The 20,528-nt window shown below is 41.0% G+C and overlaps 2 protein-coding genes across 2 annotated transcripts; both read left to right on the plus strand.

Annotated features, from left to right (window-relative positions):
* The first annotated feature begins 355 nt into the window (after positions 1–355).
* LOC147451323 (uncharacterized) lies at positions 356–853 on the plus strand. The gene has a single exon (XM_086520902.1). It carries the CDS (start codon positions 371–373, stop codon positions 851–853), a length of 483 nt encoding a protein of 160 aa, XP_086377028.1. The 5' UTR covers positions 356–370.
* Positions 854–13,110: 12,257 nt separating this feature from the next.
* On the plus strand, positions 13,111–14,882 carry LOC147451324 (F-box/kelch-repeat protein At5g15710-like). The gene has a single exon (XM_086520903.1). The coding sequence runs from the start codon at positions 13,591–13,593 to the stop codon at positions 14,779–14,781; it is 1,191 nt and encodes a 396-aa protein (XP_086377029.1). The 5' UTR covers positions 13,111–13,590; the 3' UTR covers positions 14,782–14,882.
* Positions 14,883–20,528: the final 5,646 nt, after the last annotated feature.

The raw sequence follows: 20,528 nt of genomic DNA on the forward strand, positions 1-20,528 counted from the left end.
GGCTTCTCCTTCTCGGCACCTTATCAGGCGACCTGCTTGTTGCAAACCCTGTCACACAAAAATGGTAGAAGCTTCCCACCATGGAGGCCATTCAAGACCCTTTCTACACAGCCCTAATGGCGGACTCCTCCACAAAGAATTTCACAGTAGCCATGGCCGAAAGCGAGCTTCGCAGCAATGCGCCAAAAAATATTTTTGAGTCGAAGACGGGGAGATGGAGAGCGGGTGCCAAGCCCTCACGGGCGGGCGGGTGGAAGAGAGTAGTATCCTCCATGTCCACACCATGGTTCTACGGATCCGTGCCTGTGTTTTGCAAGCCTGTCTCCTGCAGAGCGGGGCCTTCTTTCACTTGACATGGCATCCCGAAGAGATGATATCAGAGCTTGATGTGAAGAAGGGCGTGTGGCGGTGTGAAAAGAGCAATGGAGCAGTGCCCGGAGGCGTGCCTTGGGGCGTTATGGAGGACAATGGGAAAGTTGTAATGCTAGAGATGAGTTACTCCAAGGGCCTCGTCAATGCGGTCGGAGCCCTTAGTAGTGACGCCACCCTATCCATGTGGGAGCTTCGACAGGACCAGCTAAAGTGGGTTCTAACTCGACGCATCTCGCCACCCCCAAACGATAAATATCATGTTGACAAGTGGCAACGGTTTGCGTTAGGAAATGGCTTCCTTTGCACCACATTTCTTGTTCCCGGCACCATCGTCACTTTGGCAAGCCACTCTGACCCCCAATGCGGCATGATCTACGATTGTGCTAAGGCCTCATGGTCGACCATGCTTGACTTGCCAGGCACTCCATGGGGTAGTATCTCTTCCCTCTTTGATTTCAAAGCTTCTCTCCATCCTCTTTAACCAGATGGTTGTGTAGTGCAAGGTGGTGGCCTATGTATGTATAATTTCGTGTTATATACGGGTATTTATGCTACCTTTTCAATGAACTATAGTGAGCACACTAATATTGATTATTTTAGATACATTGAAAATCAACCTGTAATAAAAATTGAAGCACATTGTCAGGGTTGAGGTGCCACCTTAAAACTACCAATTGTGTTAACACGGTTCATCCTCTTGTTCGGGGAGCAACCGTCGCGGAGAGAGAGAGAGAGAGAGAGAGAGAGAGAGAGAGAGGGGGGGAGAGAGGGGGGGGGGGGGGGGGGGGGGGGGGGGGAAGGAGGGGGGGAGAAGGATGGAGGGAGGGAGATTGTATCTTTCTATGGAAGGATACATGCATGCTGAGATGAGACACTAGCTAAGCTTTTTAGGCGTCCAATGAAAATTTTAGTAAAATATGTTGAACTCTTGTAGAGGTTGGCTTGTTAGATTCTACTCATTAAGATCTTTCAAATGACATATAACATGACAGGGTATACTATGTGATAAACTCTAAAATAGAAGCTAATAAGGAGCTAATCTAGCTATGTCTGAAACAAGCTTTTTGGTACCACATTATCATGCTTTTACTAGAATATCTTTCTCTACTTCTCTCTTCAGTTCTCATCGAGGTGGGCATAATATAGCATACTTTTCCCAAACATGCCTATTTATTCTGTAAATGAATGTCATGAATTAATATTCTCACACTCGAGTCCGGTAAGCACCTTAAGTTAATATATCAATTAAGTAAATTGAAAAAACCTTGTATTCTGAGGATTAAATTTATTATTATTATTCTTACATTTAAACTTATTCTAGTGTAAACTTATAAACTCTAAACTAATGCACGCTAATTGTCACCGTGCCATGTTGCCATCCTTCAATTGTTAGGGTTTTTGAAAATTTGCAGGTTTTAAAAAGTGTAGACTTGGCAGAGATTGTAGATTTGCATTCTACACTTGTAGTACTTACCAGCAAAACGTCACTTGAAGGGGTTTAATTTAAGATTTTAGAATTACGACATGCCTTCTTATAAAATGGGAATGTGGTTAGGAAAAATTTTCTCCCCACATGCCCCCTCCCTTTCACTTAGTCATACGCTATATGTTTACTCATGCTTTATACCTCTCTCAACATGTGTCGACTCTCGAATAGTATCGGATGAAAAACCTAGATTTATTGTAATCCCACCTATAGATTTTAAACTACCTTTAGAATTTAAATTTGAAGTCTGAAGTAATATATGTGGTAATGTCTAGCGCTCTTTAAAAAGAAACAAAGTAATATTTGTTGTGTTTTTGGGCATACCTTGCTCTCTTAGACTTCGTCCTGCCATCGCACCTGCAAACCCGAACTTCCCCCATCTCTCTCTCTCTCTCTCTCTCTCTCTCTCTCTCTCTCTCTCTCTCTCTCTCTCTCTTCACACGCATGCGCACACACACAAGCTCTCTTTGGAGGATAACCATAAATTGGCATTCGTTGGAGCTCGATCGCAAAGAAGCAAGGAGCTTCTACCATAGTGGAAGATTGATCGCAAGGAGGCTCAAGCAAAAGGAAGCAAAGAGGTAAGATCTCCCCCCCACCCTATTGTTTTAAACACACACACACACACACACACATTAGAAAAGAGTAGACGTAAAGGGAGCATAGCACCCGATAGTTGAATGTTTCCTCTTGGGTATAGTGCCCTTTTTATCGTGGCATTGCGATTTTTGATTCACTCGTGTATGGTTTACCACAATGTACCCTTGTTTTTATCACGATTGAGATTATGCTTATATTTAACGAGGTGCCACTAGACCATTGGCATTACTAGCCCCTACGTAGGTCTAATAGTATATATGTGTGCATATATATACATATATATGTGAGTGTGTGTATATATGTATACATGTATATGTGAGTGTGTGTATATGTGTATATGAAAAAGTGAGTGTGTATACATATATTCTATCTCTCTTTCTATGCCTTCTCTATCTACCTTGATTAGGTAGAGAAGTAGAGGCTCAACAGAGGTGTGAGATTATGTGTGGAGAGAGAGGTAGATAGATGGAGATTTCTACCTCTCTCTCTCTACAACTAACATCTACTTAATCTAATTCTATTTACCATCTCTCTCTCTATGCCATCTCCAACTACCTCTCTCTCTCTACATCCTTTGTATCTACCTTAGGTAGAGAGATAGAGGTGGGTAGATTAGGTATAGATGAGGTGCAGAGAGAGATGTGAATAGATTAAGTCTCTCTACCTCGCTCTCTACACCTTCTCCTTCTACCTCTCCCTCTATGCCCCTTCTATCTACCTTGATCTACCTCCCTATCTCCACCCTCTCTATCTACCTTAGGTATAGAGATAGAGGTGTGTATATTGGGTGTAGCGGGAGAGGTAGATAGATGTATAAAAATATATCTACCTCTCTCTCTCTCTACACCTAATCTACTTCTATTTACCCTCTCTCTCTAATCCCTCTCCATGTACCTCTCTGCCTACCTTAGGTTAAGAGATAGAGGCATGTAGATTAGGTAAAGATCAGGTATAGAGAGAGAGAGAGAGAGAGAAAACGTAGAGAGAGGAGAAGAGATATCGGGATGATTAGAGAGAGAAAACGAGAGGGTTTAGATAGAGGTGTATAGTATTATTTTTTATGTATATACTTATGTGTAGGTAATCCATATGAATGCACTCATATAGATACGTATATACATGCATATTTTTATACTATTAGACCAATGTACAGATATACCAACTTCTCTACAATTCGGCAAAGATTATGCATTGTACAAATATGGACATTAGCAAGTGGTATATCCAGTGCTAGTTGGAAATTAGAGTCTTGATTGTGACGAGTAGGAGCCTTTCTCCACCACTTTGGGTCCATCACTTTTGCAGGCTCCATGCAATATAAGCATGGAGACTTTTCCATGACACCCATTCCACAATTATACATATACTTCAGTATTTTGAGGTCACCTACAAGATGCCATTGAACTTGAAAGTCTCCTCTCCCATCTACAGCCACTACCTCTCCTCGATACATTTGCCTATCAATGATATCTCTGGAATAGGGGTTTGATGGAACACCCAAAATAAAATTTCATGGTCTTCTTTATTTACCTGCAAGATTAATTCTTATGAGATACAAAAAACATATATAAAATTTAGGTACAATAGAGGACTTGCTAGAGCTGCAAAATTGGAAATAACTGGATTACCTGAAATGCAACAAGCCACCATATTTTTGTTTCTGATTGAACATTGAAGTATGAAGGATCATCAGTGGGACATTTGAAAAGATCTCTATTCATTTGGAAAGAGCTCTATAAAATTTAGGTACAATAGAGGACTTGCTAGAGCTGCAAAATTGGAAATAACTGGATTACCTGAAATGCATCAAGCCACCATATGTTTGTTTCTGATTGAACATTGAAGTATGAAGGATCATCAGTGGGACATTTGGAAAGAGCTCTATTCATTAATGTAATTGTAACTCGCTCTAGCTTCTTCTCTTTAAGAATTTCACACTCATCTAGCTTCAAAACAAAATGTAGAACGCCACCTGTCTCTTCGAATGTGATAATGTAGAACTCTACCATTCTAGTTTTCAACAAAGTCAGGTCCATAAAGATATTTTTTTTCTCATCATAAGTGACAGTAGTTCCCTGTGAGCTATAAATATCTTGAATATGAAATGGACATCCAATGAAGTCAATCTGTTCATTATTGAGCTGGAGTCTTTCCCTCCAAACACTTGCAGATGTTGATAAAAGCTTAGACTTTATTCCCTTCTTTACAAACATGGAAGTCATAGATTGTTGAATAGTTGAGTAACCTCTTTTACTAACGCCAAGGGAGTCCAATGTACCCTGTATTTTGTTGGAAGGCGCTGCGTTCTTTGAAATGAATCTGTCAACGATATCCCGTGAAAAACCATAAACTTTTTGTCATGATTATATCCTTTGCAAGACCACTAGTTATCAATGGCTTTAACTGCTTTCCTACATTGACCTTTGGGTCTATGTTTTCTTTGTCTAGATAGATAGAATCTCTACAAACAAATCATAACTAACATAAGGAAAAAACTTGGATTAGTTTAAATTAATTAGACAATTTACAATGCTCATCTCAATGCTTGGATTCTTTTCTTAAGGCCGTCAGAGCCTACCTTCAACATTTCAAGATTCCGTAGTTTCTTCTTTCGCACACGAGTGCCTAACGTTGTCTCTTTGTTTTGTAATGTCTGTACCTTTGTTCGCAAGACCTCTGATTCTCGTGTGCACTGCATTATAGTCTTTTGGTCCTCATAATGCAAGTTAGAAAGTGTCTGTGATCTGCTTGGTGCTTCACCATGTCTTTATAAGTTTTTGATTGACTGTTTAGAGCTTTACAGTAGCCAAGCAATCCTTTCTCTCCATTACCTGCAAAGGTCAACAAGTTATTGGGATTTGAAAATGCAGGGAAAGCATTGGTCATAGGATTCAATGGATAGAGTGAGCCTTTTGTCCAAATATCTAAGTGTTTTGCTTCCTCTGCTCTAAGTCTCCCTGTCATGATTGGTGTCACTTTGATGTTAGTTTTGTCTCGCTTACACAAGCCATGTCTCAAATGTACATGGTAATCAACCATGTGTCTATCATTGTTGCGCTGACAAAGACAAAACAAGGAGTGTTACACTTATACATGCTAATTTATGACAAAAAATCAAATTTGCATCCTCCAATTATATAGAACCAGATTGTTGTGACAAGGCTCAAAATTAAGATTAAGGGCCATTGTATAAGCATTTTAGAATGGAGAGTCCAAAGGCTACATGCTCCTAAATTTTGGAGTTAAAATCTTAGGCCAAAAGGTACTCCCGGTGTCCAAAGGCCGGTTCAGGGTGCTTCCAAGGCTTGCTCATTCAAACTCAAGGACAATAAACACACTGCTCAAAGACAATCCATTTCATTCTAACTTGAGGCCCATCCATTTCAACATGTTTTCTAAGCTTGCCTGTTTGAACTTGAGGCCGATCCCTTTCAGCATGCTTTCCAAGCTTGTTTCCGGAGTCCAAAGGCGAAAACATGCTTCCAAGGCTTGTTCTTTTGAATTTGAGGCCGACCCCTTGTACACAATAAACACAATATTAGGACAATCTCTTTCACTCAAACTTGAGACAGATCCCTTTCAACATGCTTCCCAAGCTGCTTGCTCGCTCGAACTTGAGACATATCCCTTTCAACATGCTTCCCAAGCTGCTTGCACGCTCGAACTTGAGGCTGATCCCAAGCTTCCACTGTGACTTTCACATACTAATTGGTGTGAGTTCACTTTAATTTGAATTCAAAAATGACGGACGTCAAATATGACGAGTGGGAGCGGGGCTTGACGTCACTCCACATCTCATCGCCACACAGGGATTCCCATCGCCATGTAGCCTTCTATCGTGACGCTATGCACTAAGACCGCTACAAAACAAGAGCCAAGGGGATGTAGACTCCTATCGACATACGCTAAGACCACTGCAACTGCAAGAGCCAAGGGCAGTGGAGGCACCTCGTGTCATGACCGATGCATAGTATAAATGAGGATGGCAGTATCGGTGCATGGTGCATAGACGAACAGAGTGGGCCCTACAACACCTGCAAGACCAGCTTGCCATGAGTGGATATACATCGCATGATACAGATTGCTACCCTAAGCAGCTAAAGGTAGTGCTTGTGGAGCACTGCATGGGTGGAGAGCACAACTCCAAGCATTCGCACACCGAGACGAGCTCCCCTTTATTGTTGCAAATTCAGATGGCGAGGCCAAAGTTGAGAAAGCTTGTCACAACAAGAAGCAACATTGCAAGATGGCGTTGGGGTTGGTTTCAACTCTATCTTCAAGCACACGCTGTGATGCAGACCAGATTAACTGCGTAGACAGGCGGAGGGAGCCCAGTTACAGCATCAGCACGTTGTCGTGAGTGGCATCACATGATGTGGATCTCTGTCCCAACAGCCGAAGGTGGTGCTTGTGGGTCATTTCATGAGGGGGGATCTCCTTGAACAAGGTCAAGCTACAATGCGCTTGTCATGGCAAGTGCGCAGCAAATGGGGATGGTGCTGAGCTGGTAGCAACTCTAACTCATTGTTGCTATCAATTTGGTAATTCCCTGTGACTTTGAAAACTTGCCCATGGTCTCCAAGTGTGACCGTCCCACGCTTCTTTGACTTAAGTTGGCGAGGTACCCAAGACACTAATGTGATATTTCATGCTGAATTACTCGAGTCACACATATATTTCATGAAAAAAAATTCCCATCTACGACAAGCTTCTGTGAGCAAACAATGTGGAGAGTCAAAGCACATAATGTTAGGAGGATATCCAGTAAAGGAAAGGCTGGGCTACCATCATTGGTATTGGAGTTGTAGCTCTCTCTCTCTCTCTCTCTCTCTCTCTCTCTCTCTCTCTCTCTCTCTCTCTCTCCGTCTTATCAATTTCATAAAGTCCTTTTCGTATCTAGCAAGGGTAGAGGCTCGAACTTTAGTTCGAGCCTTTTGTATGTCTTCTTCTACATATATAGTAGGGCTTTAGCATCTACCATTTTGTTAGCTAGCCATGGTAGAGGCTCAAACTTAAGTTCAAGCCTCATATACATGCCATGATAGAAGCTCAGTACTTTAGAAAGTGCTTGTCATATCTAAAATCTCTATACTAAACAGCTTGGTTTTTATGTAAAAATTCAAATTTCACCTCTAACTGGAACCAAATATGTTTTTACCTCCAAAAAGGTCACTAGTTTTAACAAATTCTCAGCTTTGTATCCGGAAAACTCGTTTAAGGAGGAGTTACTTTTTTAAGGTAACGAGCATTAAACTCGGTCCAATAGACCTCCAAGTGCCTTGAATTGGACTAATAATGAATCATCAAACTTCTTCTAAATGACTTCCAAGTGCCCTAATGTCCTTATTATGTTATGACTAGACCAGAATTCATCACATCATCTAACAAATACTATCAAGTGATGGGTGTCTCAAAAAGCTAAAGTATGACAAAATGAAGGTGCTATCTAGAAAAATAAGGAATTGAATTGATTGTGTCTACAAATAGAAGATAGCTCAAACTACACAAAATAACTAAGTTTTTGAGTAGCATTATAAAAAATGGGACTTGAATAATTCCCAAGATTCTTAAATATGTCTTAAAGGTATGATTTCTTTGAGGTCAGCGCACAAACAATGAGAGAGTAAGGAGAGAGCAGGTTTGGAAGGATACGTCTTTTTTTCTTTAGTCATACATTCCATGTACATGAAACTTCTCCAATTCTATGGTGTTGATTAAAATGCAACTGAAAACAATATATTCTTAAATCATCACGGTCGTTATGACATTGTGAAAAGAATCTAATTGTAAGTACACTTTTTGAATAGTTATTCCAAGTTTACAATTTCTTTTACTACACCTATTTTCTAGAGAGAGAAATTCAAAATTCTATTTTTCTTAGAAGGCCCTCCAAATGACCTCCGAAATTTCCTAATGGGGTACGAGCTGTTAAAAGACATAATTTTCTTTAATTATTTTATGAGATTCTTTAGTTAAGACTTTTTTTTTGTTAGGGTTGCCGATGACGACTACAATTATCTCCTCTCTCTCTCTCTCTCTCTCTCTCTCTCTCTCTCTCTCTCTCGCGTATGCACAAGCCTGTAGACAACACGTGTCTCCATCTCTCTTCTCTTTCTTTTTTGCCGTCCCCAGTCTGCATTGTTTCGTTGTTTCAATCTCCTCTCTCTCTCTCTCTCACACACACACACACACACACACACACACACATATCAGGTCATGCCTCTCCTCTCTCTCTCTCTCTCTCTCTCTCTCTCTCTCACACACACACACACACACACATATCAGGTCATGCCTCGAAGCGTGTGCATGGCATTGCACTCTGCATCTCCAAACTGTTGAGTGCAAGCTCGCGATTGGGGTAGAGTTAGCAGTAGAGCCAAGGTTTCACTCAAACTCTACCGCATGCAAAGGAACCTGTGAGACCCACGAAATTCAGACAGAGATTTCTTGTCACGACTATTGCAGGAGCTCTTAGTGAGAGAGAGAGAGAGAGAGAGAACGGGTGTAGGGACAGGGGCATGCACACACAGAGGCAAGGTGATAAGGGAAGGAGTTCTAAAAGAAAGTAAATCTTAAAAGTTAATGAACTTTATTTTGTAGGAGCCATTAGTTGCAAAGATTATCTAATATACATATATAGTCACAAATGGTTTTTAGAATATGAAAGGCCCCACTTAAATAATATGAAAGATACACATTGCACATCAATAAAATAAAATGAGAAAGAAGTAAAGTAAAAACAATAAAATTAAAAATTAAAACAAAAAACTATTTTAATGTTTTTTCATAAGTAAATGTAAATTTAATAAACATAAAAGATAATAAAACAAACTAGTGAAATAAGTCTTTATGAAATCCTTACATCAAAGGGCTCTTTATCAAAACTTTACATCCTGGGATCAAACTCCTAGGAATACTTTAGAAAATAGCATTGAATAAACCATGATTTCTTTTCATTCACAAAACTTTTTGAGCCTCCTTCGGACACTTGTCATGCAAACAAAAGTGAACGACCTTTACCCATAGTGCATTAAGGCCTTTAGCAAGCCGAAAAAGCTAAACGATTACTTAATCTATGCCAAGAAGACAAGGGGCTCTCAATGAAGAGCTTGGTACTATTTCTCAATCTAGGAATGATCTTTTTCACTATCTTCCAAAGCTTGAAACATTTTCTTCAGTGCAAGAACAGTTGAATCATAATCGCATGACTGAAGATGCCAAAGTATGATTAAAATAATTCCTTTCACACTCTTTTTTTTGTCTTCTCATCTTGAGAGATCTCTCCTTGATTTAAGCTTGTGTGCTTGACGCCTCTAATACATTCACCTCACACATCCTGGTCGAGCTATACAAATGAATTAATCCATACTACTAATAGAGTGACCTTGCACTTCCTTGTGACTTCTATGGATAGTATGACCTCATTGATCAATCATAGTAAATTAATCACACGACATTGCAAGGTCATTAGAGAATGAGAAATACCTAGGTCATACTAAAATAGAGTGACCTCTTCTTAGGCCCTTAGTAGGAAGCTAGTATAGGGAGAGTTCCCACTAACTAAAGACTAAACACTATAGAGTCATCTCGGGTGATAGCTTCCTCTCACTCACATTTGGGGCGCACCATTATGAGAGGATATGAAGGCATAGATAAACAAAATTCAAGGGATATCTTATGAGGAAGCACTTGTGGTTAGTTGTTGAGCCACTGGGGACAAAGCGAGAAAATACAGGAAAGCATTTGCAGATTCCAAAATCCGGTAGAGAATTTAGATATAGTTCTTGTGTACTCAAAGATGTATATAATGCATACTTTGGGCAAATTGTGAGAGTTCTTAAAGAAAAGGATTCCTTGCCAAAGATAAACAATGTTATCAGTTCTCTCCAGGATCATGAGAAGAAGCTTCTATGATACCTACAATAGTGAAAGCAGAGAGATTCTAAGCTAGAATACCTCGATGATCAAACGAAAATGTGCATATACCCCCAATGTGTTTTGAGGCATTCTACTTCTCTAATCTTTGTGTACAACGCCCATGTGAAAACCATGTGTGTGGATTATCTACCAAGCCTATCACTTGTCTACTTTTCTAATACGCAGACCCTATATCTACCTTGTTACCTTACCCGTGATGTCACCCACTATGTGTGATATAATTCCTCACTCAAGGCTATAAGAGCCTCTTGCATACACAGTTCTGAAGAAGGTAATAAACTAGTGTTCGTGTCAAGTTTATGCCTCTCTTTCATTGATTTATTATGATTAATTTCTCTGAATCACTTTAATTATACTTATATTATGGATGGTACATTGTCTTATGAACCATAGCAATACATAACAACAACATTCACTTATCATTGTGCAATTGGGCTCTTTGTCTTATTAAAGTCTTGGCGGGCTCGAATTAGGGTGGCCTAAATTTTCATCCATTTTGTAACAATAAAGACTGGCATTAACAACAACAACAAACCAAGAAGAGGAGCAAGGAAGTGATAAATTTCTCTTTTCAATGACACATTGTGGAAGACAAAATGTTCTCTACCTCATGGTTGATGTCCTTTGTAGACAACTTAGAAAGCTTGGTCCTACTGTGATTACATTGTTTAAAGTAGACCTATTTTTGTCAAAGGGTGTTGGCCTAACCATAAAGACAAGGGGCTTCAAGTGCGCCTGCTATGGTTCAACTCCTACGCCATGCAGGTGTGGGTGTGTTGGACACAATCCCATAAAACTCAATGATGCGAAGCGCCAGATTGCCAAAAAAGAAGAAAAAAGAGTAGACTTATTTCTCTTTTATGTGGAGCCTTCTTTTTTCCTATATTGAGCTTTGCTATCCTGTATATTATCATCATTGGTGGAAATTAGAGTGTTCTTTTGTCAATGTCCTAACCCTAAGGAGAGGGCATTGGGGATGGGCTATGTCTTATGACCCTAAACATCCTTGTGAACATCACCTCGATGCATTTCTTGAGCTACATGGTAATCTGGTTGGAGCCTATGTGGCACAAATCACGTGATAGCATGTGTAGCTTTCTAGCTAGAATTATTGACACACGAAGATGATTTATGCATAATGTCACCCTTTATGTATGCATATGTAAGAGGCTTCCACTCGTCATAATTTATGATAAAGTAAAATTTAGTCTACTCTCTATCTCTTACCATATTTATTTAGTTATCTATTTGTGTTTGTGTTCGCATGTCATTGATCCACCCTGCCCTACAATTCTTTTGACTATGGAGACGACCATGGAAAAGGTGGTTGTCAAATGCTTTTGCTCTAAGTCTTGTGGTACATTCAAAAGGCTTAACTACACCCTAGGTCACATAAAAATCACAAGTGGATGTGCCAAAACTAGTCCATTGCATTTTTACATTTCTAGTTTATACATAGGCTATGCTTGCTCATCTTTGTTCTTGATACTATATGAAGACGTTCCACTCATCATTGTTACAAGAAAAATATATATGCTAGAAAACACCCTTCCATTTTTTAGAGGAGACATTTCCCTCGATCCTCCAAAAATGGCAATGCACGCCCGATGGGGGAGATGCACATAGACAAGGGTTTATGGTGTCCCATGTGAACCCCTAATTAGTATTTAACTAGTGTTTAGATATGTCGCATAGAAGATAATGTGTTGGAGGAGCCGAAGTGTCGCATCGGGATCCATGGTTTGTTTGCCTTCATCAAGATCTTCTAATACAAAGGATTAAACTCAATAAGAGCTCCTCAAATCGACACATCAACACATGTATCAAATCAATTTTGACACTCTCATTGGAAAATTTGCTTGCACTAATTGTAACCAAAAAGCTCGACTTTCCTACCTACCTAAAAGTGGATTTGAGCTTTACAGGAAATGAAGGTAATTTCCACATTTGAATATCAAAACCGGCAAGTAAGTGTATTCATCAAACTACAGACTTCACAGTGTTTTGATTCATCAACCGACTGTTCAACCGGCTCAAGGCTAAGCTGAGGCACACTTTCCCGATACTTCAAACTACAGACTTCACAACGTTTTGATTCATCAACCGACTGTTTTGATTTTTCAACCGGCTCAAGGCTAAGTTGAGGCACACTTTTCTCGAACATTGCTTGGGGTTTTAAAAGGTAAACACCCATGGGTTTTAAACAAGGTGAAGACTCACATTGGCATTTCAAAACAAAATGTTGGACAAGAAGTCTTAACCATCTATAAATTAAAATAAGTCTTTTTAAAAGAACTAGTTGAAAGGAAGTCATGGAACTAAAATAAGTCTTTTTACAATAAAAAGTTGAAAGGAATCCGTGGAAAAACAGTTGAAAGCATGTCGTGGAAAACGTTGAAAGAAAGAAGGAAACTAAAATGTTGGATTCCTTTGGCTCCCCCCCCCCCCCCTTCACCCCCGAAAGATCCCACGGCCTAGATTTTGCCCGCCACATCTGAATGATGGTAGCCATAGATCCCCCTTGACGAGGGACATAGTGACGGGGCCCTCCCCCCTGCATTGAGGTGCGGTTGGATTTTCAAAAGTTAACCCCCCCCCCCCCCCCCCCCCCCCCCCCCCCCTCCCCATATCCTGTGATGAGAGTGTGAGCTGCACTCATCTCAGATGTCCCATCACTATAATTACACTAAAACTTGTGTAAATTTCCCGATTTTCTTCAAGGCAAGCTCAAAATCTAACAAGGTTATACGACTTCGGCCAACTAAAATGCATTGTGCCCGGTTATTTTCTGACGATGATTTTAACGAACTAAAACATGAATAAAAAGCATGTTGCGAAAATACGACATTGATGCGGCTTTGTCAATTCCCGTGCGTGAGACCCGCTTAAAGGCAATCAAAAACTTATGGAAGGGTTGAACAAGGGGGGAGGACAATGACGTTGCAAGGATGGCCAGAGGTCAATTTTCAACGCGGGCGAAGAAAGGAGAAAAGAACACGTTTTGTTCACACCTAAACGGCCCTCCAGTTTCAACTTTCAAAAGTCCCGGAATGGGATCTTTATATGAAGTCGATTTTTAGAACAAAAACCTTAGTTGCAAATCGAGAAACCATTCTTGGTGTTAACATGCCACACACACATAATTAACAGCAGCTAATTTTGCACTCTCTTACCCATCTTCTTCTCCAGCTTCAATGGAAACCTTCAGAAATATGGCAGAATCGTCCCTCAGCTCTCTCCCTGACGACATTACTATCAACATCCTCGCCCGGCTTCCCCTCATCCATCTCCAGCGTGCCCGCAGCACCTGCACGGCCTGGAATCGGCTCGCCGCCGGCCCTGCCTTCGCCTGCCTCTCCACATTCCAATCTTCTGCTCCTGCCTCGATGCCTGGCTTTGCCCTCTTCATCTCCAATGACTCCACCTCTCAGCTCTTCTACCTTGACCTCAATGATCCCTCAAAATGGCGCTCCATGCCGCTCTCCTTCTTGCCCAACTGTGGCGCCAGCTTGAAGCTGTTGGCCTCCTCGGGCGGGCTTCTCCTTCTTGGCACCTTATCAGGCGACCTGCTTGTCGCAAACCCTGTCACACGAAAATGGCAGAAGCTTCCCCCCATGGAGGCCATTCAAGACCCTTTCTACACAGCCCTAATGGCGGAGTCCTCCACAGGGAATTTCACAGTAGCCATGGCCGAAAGCGAGCTTCGCAGCAACGCGGCGACAGAGATTTTTGAGTCGAAGACGGGGAGATGGAGAGCGGGTGCGAAGCCCTCGCGGGCGGGCAGGTGGAAGAGAGTAGCATCCTCCATGTCCACACCATGGTTCTACGGATCCGTGCCTGTGTTTTGCAAGCCTGTCTCCTGCAGCGGGGCCTTCTTTCACTTGACATGGGATCCCGAAGAGATGATATCAGAGCTTGATGTGAAGAAGGGCGTGTGGCGGTGTGAAAAGGGCAATGGAGCAGTGCCCGGAGGCGTGCCTTGGGGCGTTATGGAGGACAATGGGAAAGTTGTAATGCTAGAGATGAGTTACTCCAAGGGCCTCGTCAATGCGGTCGGAGCCCTTAGTAGTGACGCCACCCTATCCATGTGGGAGCTTCGACAGGACCAGCTAAAGTGGGTTCTAACTCGACGCATCTCGCCACCCCCAAACGATAAATATCATGTTGACAAGTGGCAACGATTTGCGTTAGGAAATGGCTTCCTTTGCACCACATTTCTTGTTCCCGGCACCATCGTCACTTTGGCAAGCCACTCTGACCCCCAATGCGGCATGATCTACGATTGTGCTAAGGCCTCATGGTCGACCATGCCTGACTTGCCAGGCACTCCATGGGGTAGCATCTCCTCCCTCTTTGATTTCAAAGCTTCTCTTCATCCTCTTTAACCACTCACTAGATGGTCGTGTAGTGCAAGGTGGTGGCCTATGTATGTTTGTATGTATAATTTCGTGTTACATACGGGTATTTATGCTACCTTTTCAATGAACTATAGTGAGCACACTAATATTGATTATTTTAGATACATTGGAAATCAACATGTAATAAAAATTGAAGCACATTGTCAAAGTTGAAGTGCCACCTTAAAACTACCAATTGTATGAACACACCTCATCCTCTTGTTTGGGGAGCAATGGGGGTGGGGAGAGAGAGAGAGAGAGAGAGAGAGAGAGAGTGTTCGGGGAGCAACGGGGGCGGAGGGAGAGAGGGAGAGGGAGAGAGAGAGGGAGGGAGATTGTATCCTTCCAGAGATTGTATCCTTCTCTGGAAGGATACATGCATGTTGAGATGAGACACTAGCTAAGCTTTTAGGCGTCCGATGAAAATTTTAGTAAAATATGTTGAACTCTTGTAGAGGCTAGCTTGTTAGATTCTACTCATTAAGATCTTCCAAATGACATATAACATGACAGGGTATACTATGTGATAAACTCTAAAATAGAAGCTCATAAGGAGCTAAGCTAGCCAACTTATCATGCTTTTACTGGAATATCTTTCTCTACTTCTCTCTTCCATTCTCATCGAGCTGGGCATAATATAGCATTCTTTTCCCAAACATACCTATTTATTCTGTAAATGAATGTCACGAAATAATATTCTCACACTCGAGTCCGGTAAGCACCTTAAGTTAATATATCAATTGAGTAAATTGAAAAAACCTTGTATTTTGAGAATTAAATTTATTATTATTATTCTTACATTTAAACTTATTCTAGTATAAACTTATAAACTCTAAACTAATGCATGCTAATTGTCACCGTGCCATGTTGCCATCCTTCAATTGTTAGGGTTTTTGAAAATTTGCAGGTTTTAGAAAGTGTAGACTTGGCAGAGATTGTAGATTTGCATTCTACACTTGCAGTACTCTCCAATAATACGTCACTTGAAGGGGTTTAATTTAAGCTTTTAGAATTACGAAAATGGGAATGCGGTTAGGAGAAGTTTTCTCTCCACATGCCCCCTCCCTTTCACTTAGTCATACCCTATATGTTTACTCATGCTTTATACCTCTCTCAGGATCTGTCGACTCTCGAATAGTGTCGGAAGAAAAACCTAGATTTATTTTAATCCCACCGATAGATTTTAAATTTACGTTTAGAATTTAAATTTAAAGTTTGAAGTAATATATGTGGTAATGTCTAGCGCTCTTAAAAAAGAAACAAAGCATGATGTGTTGTGTTTTTGGGCATACCTTGCTCTCTTAGACTTCGTCCTGTCATCACGCCTGCAAACCTGAACTTCCCCCATCTCAAGGCTCTCTCTCTCTCTCTCTCTCTCTCTCTCTCTCTCTCTCTCTCTCTCTCTCTCTCTCTCTCTCCTTCACACGCACGCACATGTGCGCGCACACACACAAGCTCTCTTTGGAGGATGACCATAAAGTGGCATTCGTTGGAGCTCGATCGCAAAGAAGCAAGAATCTTCTGCCATGGTGAAAGATTGATCGCAAGGAGGCTCAAGCAAAAGGAAGCAAAGAGGTAAGATCTCCCCCCCACCCTATTGTTTTAAACACACACACACATTAGAAAAGAGTAGACGTAAAGGGAGCATAGCACCCGATAGTTGAACACTTCCTCTTGGGTATAATCCCTTTTTTATCGTGGCATTGCGATTGGGGGTGCCACTAGACCATTGGCACTACTAGCCCCTACGTAGGTCTAATAGTATATATGTATGCATATATATACATATATATGTGAGTGTGTGTATATATGTATACATGTATATACGTGTATATGGGAGTGTGTGTATATGTGTATATGAAAGAGTGAGTGTGTATACACCTAATCTACACATATTCTACCTCTCTTTCTATGCCTTCTCTATCTACCTTGATTAGGTAGAGAAGTAGAGGCTCAACATAGGTGTGAGATTATGTGTGGAGAGAGAGGTAGACAGATGGAGATTTCTACCTCTCTCTCTACAAGTAATATCTACTTAATCTACTTCTATTTACCCTCTCTCTATGCCATCTCCAACTACCTCTCTCTCTCTCTCTCTCTCTCTCTCTCTCTCTCTCTCTACCTTAGGTAGAGAGATAGAGGTGGGTAGATTAGGTATAGATGAGGTGCAGAGAGAAAGGTAGATAGATTAAGTCTCTCTACCTCTCTCTCTACACCTTCTCCATCTACCTCTCCCTCTATGCCCCTTCATCTACCTTGATCTACCTCCCTATCTACACCCTCTCTATCTACCTTAGGTATAGAGACAGAGGTGTGTATATTGGGTGTAGCGGGAGAGGTAGATAGATGTATAGAAATCTCTCTCTCTCTCTCTCTCTCTCTCTCTCTCTCTACACCTAAACTACTTCTATTTACCCTCTCTCTCTAAGCCCTCTCCATGTACCTCTCTCTCGAGGCCCTCTCTACCTACCTTAGGTTAAGAGATAGAGGCATGTAGATTAGGTAAAGATCAGGTATAGAGAGAGAGAGAGAAAAAACGTAGAGAGAGGAGAAGAGATATCGGGATGATTAGAGAGAGAAAACGAGAGGGTTTAGATAGAGGTGTATAGTATTATTTTTTATGTATATACTTATGTGTAGGTAATCCATATGAATGCACTCATATAGATACATATATACATGCATATTTTTATACTATTAGACCTAAGTAGGAGCTAGTAGTGCCAATAGTTTAGTGACACCTCTTTACATATCATCATAATCTCAATCATGCTAAAATCAAGGTTACATTGCATGAGTGGATCAAGGACCGGAATGCCATGATTAAAAAGGGACTATATCCAAGACGAAGCATTCATTTATCTGGTGCTATGCCCCCTTTCTTAGTGCCTACATACATGCCTATATGCACACACTCACATAGATACGTATATGCATGCATACATATATATACACACACTCACATAGATACATATATACATGCTTACAATATACTATTAGACCTAATACCAATAGTCTAGTGGCACCTTTTAGATATTATCACAATCTCAATCATGGTTGTTAGCGGGTCGCCGCGTCGGGCGTCTGTAGCATAGCTATCTGGCACTAACATATATTAATACTCAGAGAAGCGACCCGGGATGGGGCACGGAGACTCTTTGAGATTGCCAGTCTCAAGAAGTGGACCTACGAAACTACGCAATCGACTACTTTAGAAAATCTATCACTCTCTAGTCTGGAAATTTACCTATGTCGAGTCTCATCACTCTAGATCATCAAGCCTTTTCGATATCCAAACAGTGTCGGATTGCAACAAAACTTAAGGAGGAGTATAACAACACCTAAAGGCACAATTCTACCAAATTATGTGGTCATTCGGGGAGGTACCAAAATCACGATCCATCTTTAAAAATGTGCAATAAAATTATTCAGAAAGATAGCTCTATTGCATAGAAACACTCTTCCAAGGTCAAAACATAAAAAAATAGCCATTTTAGCACTTAAATCCACGCATTTAGCTCACAAACAGGTTGTCGTCGCGAACCACAATAAAATTGAGAATGATTACACTTAGAGTAAAGAGCAAGAGACAAGGAGCACAATGCACTAACTAGAATCGATTTTTATTACCAGTCAAAAAAAAAGATTGATTACAAGATGTAGAAGACTTGCAACTCACAGTTGACGTCCAAAAAGCTCTCTTGAGATAATGATAATGTCACTTTTGAAACTAAGGGTTTTGACCCAAAGACTTGGACCCTTTCCCATGGCCATTGGCCAATTTACAAGCCTTGTAGGTTCTGAGCGAGAAATAGAGAATAATTTGCTAGATGAATACACTTCAAGAATCATTACTTTCTAATTACAAGACTTCTTTGGAAAAAAGATAGATTACAATGAAGTGTGGGGTATAGCCAGCTCTTTACATGTGCATCCCTAATATCCTCCAAACATTCCTCCCTTCCTATTCATTGCACGTCCTTGTGCAAACTGCATCTATCTATCTTTGTGTGTTTAGCTTGTTGGTCCAAGTATTGGAGTCTTTAGTAGTCCAGTGTTCTTTTTTCTAGTGTCGAAGTAAGCTGCCTGAACTTCTCGGCTCTTGCTTCAATCTCTTTGTTGCCAGCTCCTCCCTGAATGGGTTATTGTTGAGAGTGCTCTGGTAGGCGATACGTCGAGCAAGCAATTCCTTTTTCATGGGGTTGAAGATTGATGAGTCAACTTCAAAGAATCCGGTCATGAATGCCTCTTCAAAGGTTTGCATGTAGTGTGAGTGAAAAGCCATGACTCATGCATACAATCCCATGATGATGTTTCTGCTTGGAACTTCAGTTTCTAGATTCCAGCATAAGCCTCTGGTTTCTTCCACAAACACTTGCCAGGGATGTTCCACTGCTTCAATGTCGTCAAACACTGTGATGCATGTGACTAGCATTTTGGCAATTTTTACAAGCATTTGGCATGCGAGATCTGGAACCTCCTTTGTTTGATTGATGACTCCGTTGAGGGTGAAAACCAAATATTTCTCTGAGGGGAGAATATTATTAGGTGGCTTTGTTATCACTGGGTAGTTGAGCACTACGGGTCTTTTGCTTTTCCATGAATAGAAACTATCCAAGGACCTCCTTCTACTGATGGGGCAATAGGTTGGGTCAATCCTGAGATGTTGTGGGGCATTTCTGTAATAACTCTCATCTATTGGGCACTTCTTGAACCATTTCTTTCGCCATATGGGCTGGTTATCAATGATTGTTTGAACCTGTGTAGTAGTTACAGGTACATTCCTGTAATCCCCCTTGTGGTTGGGCTCGAGGGTAGGCAACATTTTTCTTTTCCATAAGAGAGCTTCCTATCTCATCAATGGAAGTGCAATCATTTCATGCCCTAGATTCTTTACAAACTCATTAGGTGTAATCATGAGAAGATCAGCTCATTCTAACACCTTTAGTGAATTCATATTGCAGATGTTCTTTGTGTGAAGGATCGTGCACTTCCAAGGTCCACCGTTGAATTTTGTCTCTGGCAGTTTTGAGAACTTACATATCGCTTGGATCTTCAAACTCATGCAATGTTGTATATGTGCTCATATTGGGCATCTCTGCATGTTGAAACTCCTTTGCCATCTGTCCATGTCCTATTGTGTGGGAGACTTCTACAGGGCCTGGCTGGGCTTGCATTGTTTTTATGGTTTGATCTTTCTGTTGTAATGTTACCTGATGTGTTGCGCTTTGAGCAGCCATGTCCTAATTTTCTTTGGCAAGTTGTCATACTCGCTGATGTTGGTATGTCTTGCATGGCTAAGATCTGTGTAAGCTTTTTCCTCACCATTTCATAAGATACTCTAAGTTTTGCGTTCTTTTTCTTTTCTTTGGCTAACTCTTCTTCTAGGTGATGCTGCTCTATCTGCAAATTTGTATTTACCTCATTGAAGGCTTGAACTTCCTTGTAGTAGTATGTAGCATTTTCTTGTTTCCTATGCAGTTTCGACTGGACTTGTGCTTGAACTATTTGTAATCCTTCAATCTTTTGTTTCAGTTCCAGATTGTCTTTAGCTGCTTTATCTGCCTCTTTCTTGGTATCCTCCAGCTTCAGGTCACACATGTTGTAGAGTGCTTTTTGACATTGAAATTGTAGCTTGATTTGTTCTAAATGTGCGTCAATGTCAAAGGACTTGATCAATTGTGTCCCTTCATCTACCACTACCTGTGAACAAGGCGACCTTAAATTTTGTTGTG

The sequence above is a fragment of the Adiantum capillus-veneris genome, chromosome 9, assembly GCF_014529385.1.
Source record: "Adiantum capillus-veneris isolate H3 chromosome 9, ASM1452938v2, whole genome shotgun sequence".
In the NCBI taxonomy this organism is placed as follows: domain Eukaryota; kingdom Viridiplantae; phylum Streptophyta; class Polypodiopsida; order Polypodiales; family Pteridaceae; genus Adiantum; species Adiantum capillus-veneris.

Coding starts and splice junctions, on each gene's coding strand:
- LOC147451323 (XM_086520902.1), top strand. CDS start 371: ATGATATCAGAGCTTGATGTGAAGAAGGGCGTGTGGCGGTGTGAAAAG.
- LOC147451324 (XM_086520903.1), top strand. CDS start 13,591: ATGGAAACCTTCAGAAATATGGCAGAATCGTCCCTCAGCTCTCTCCCT.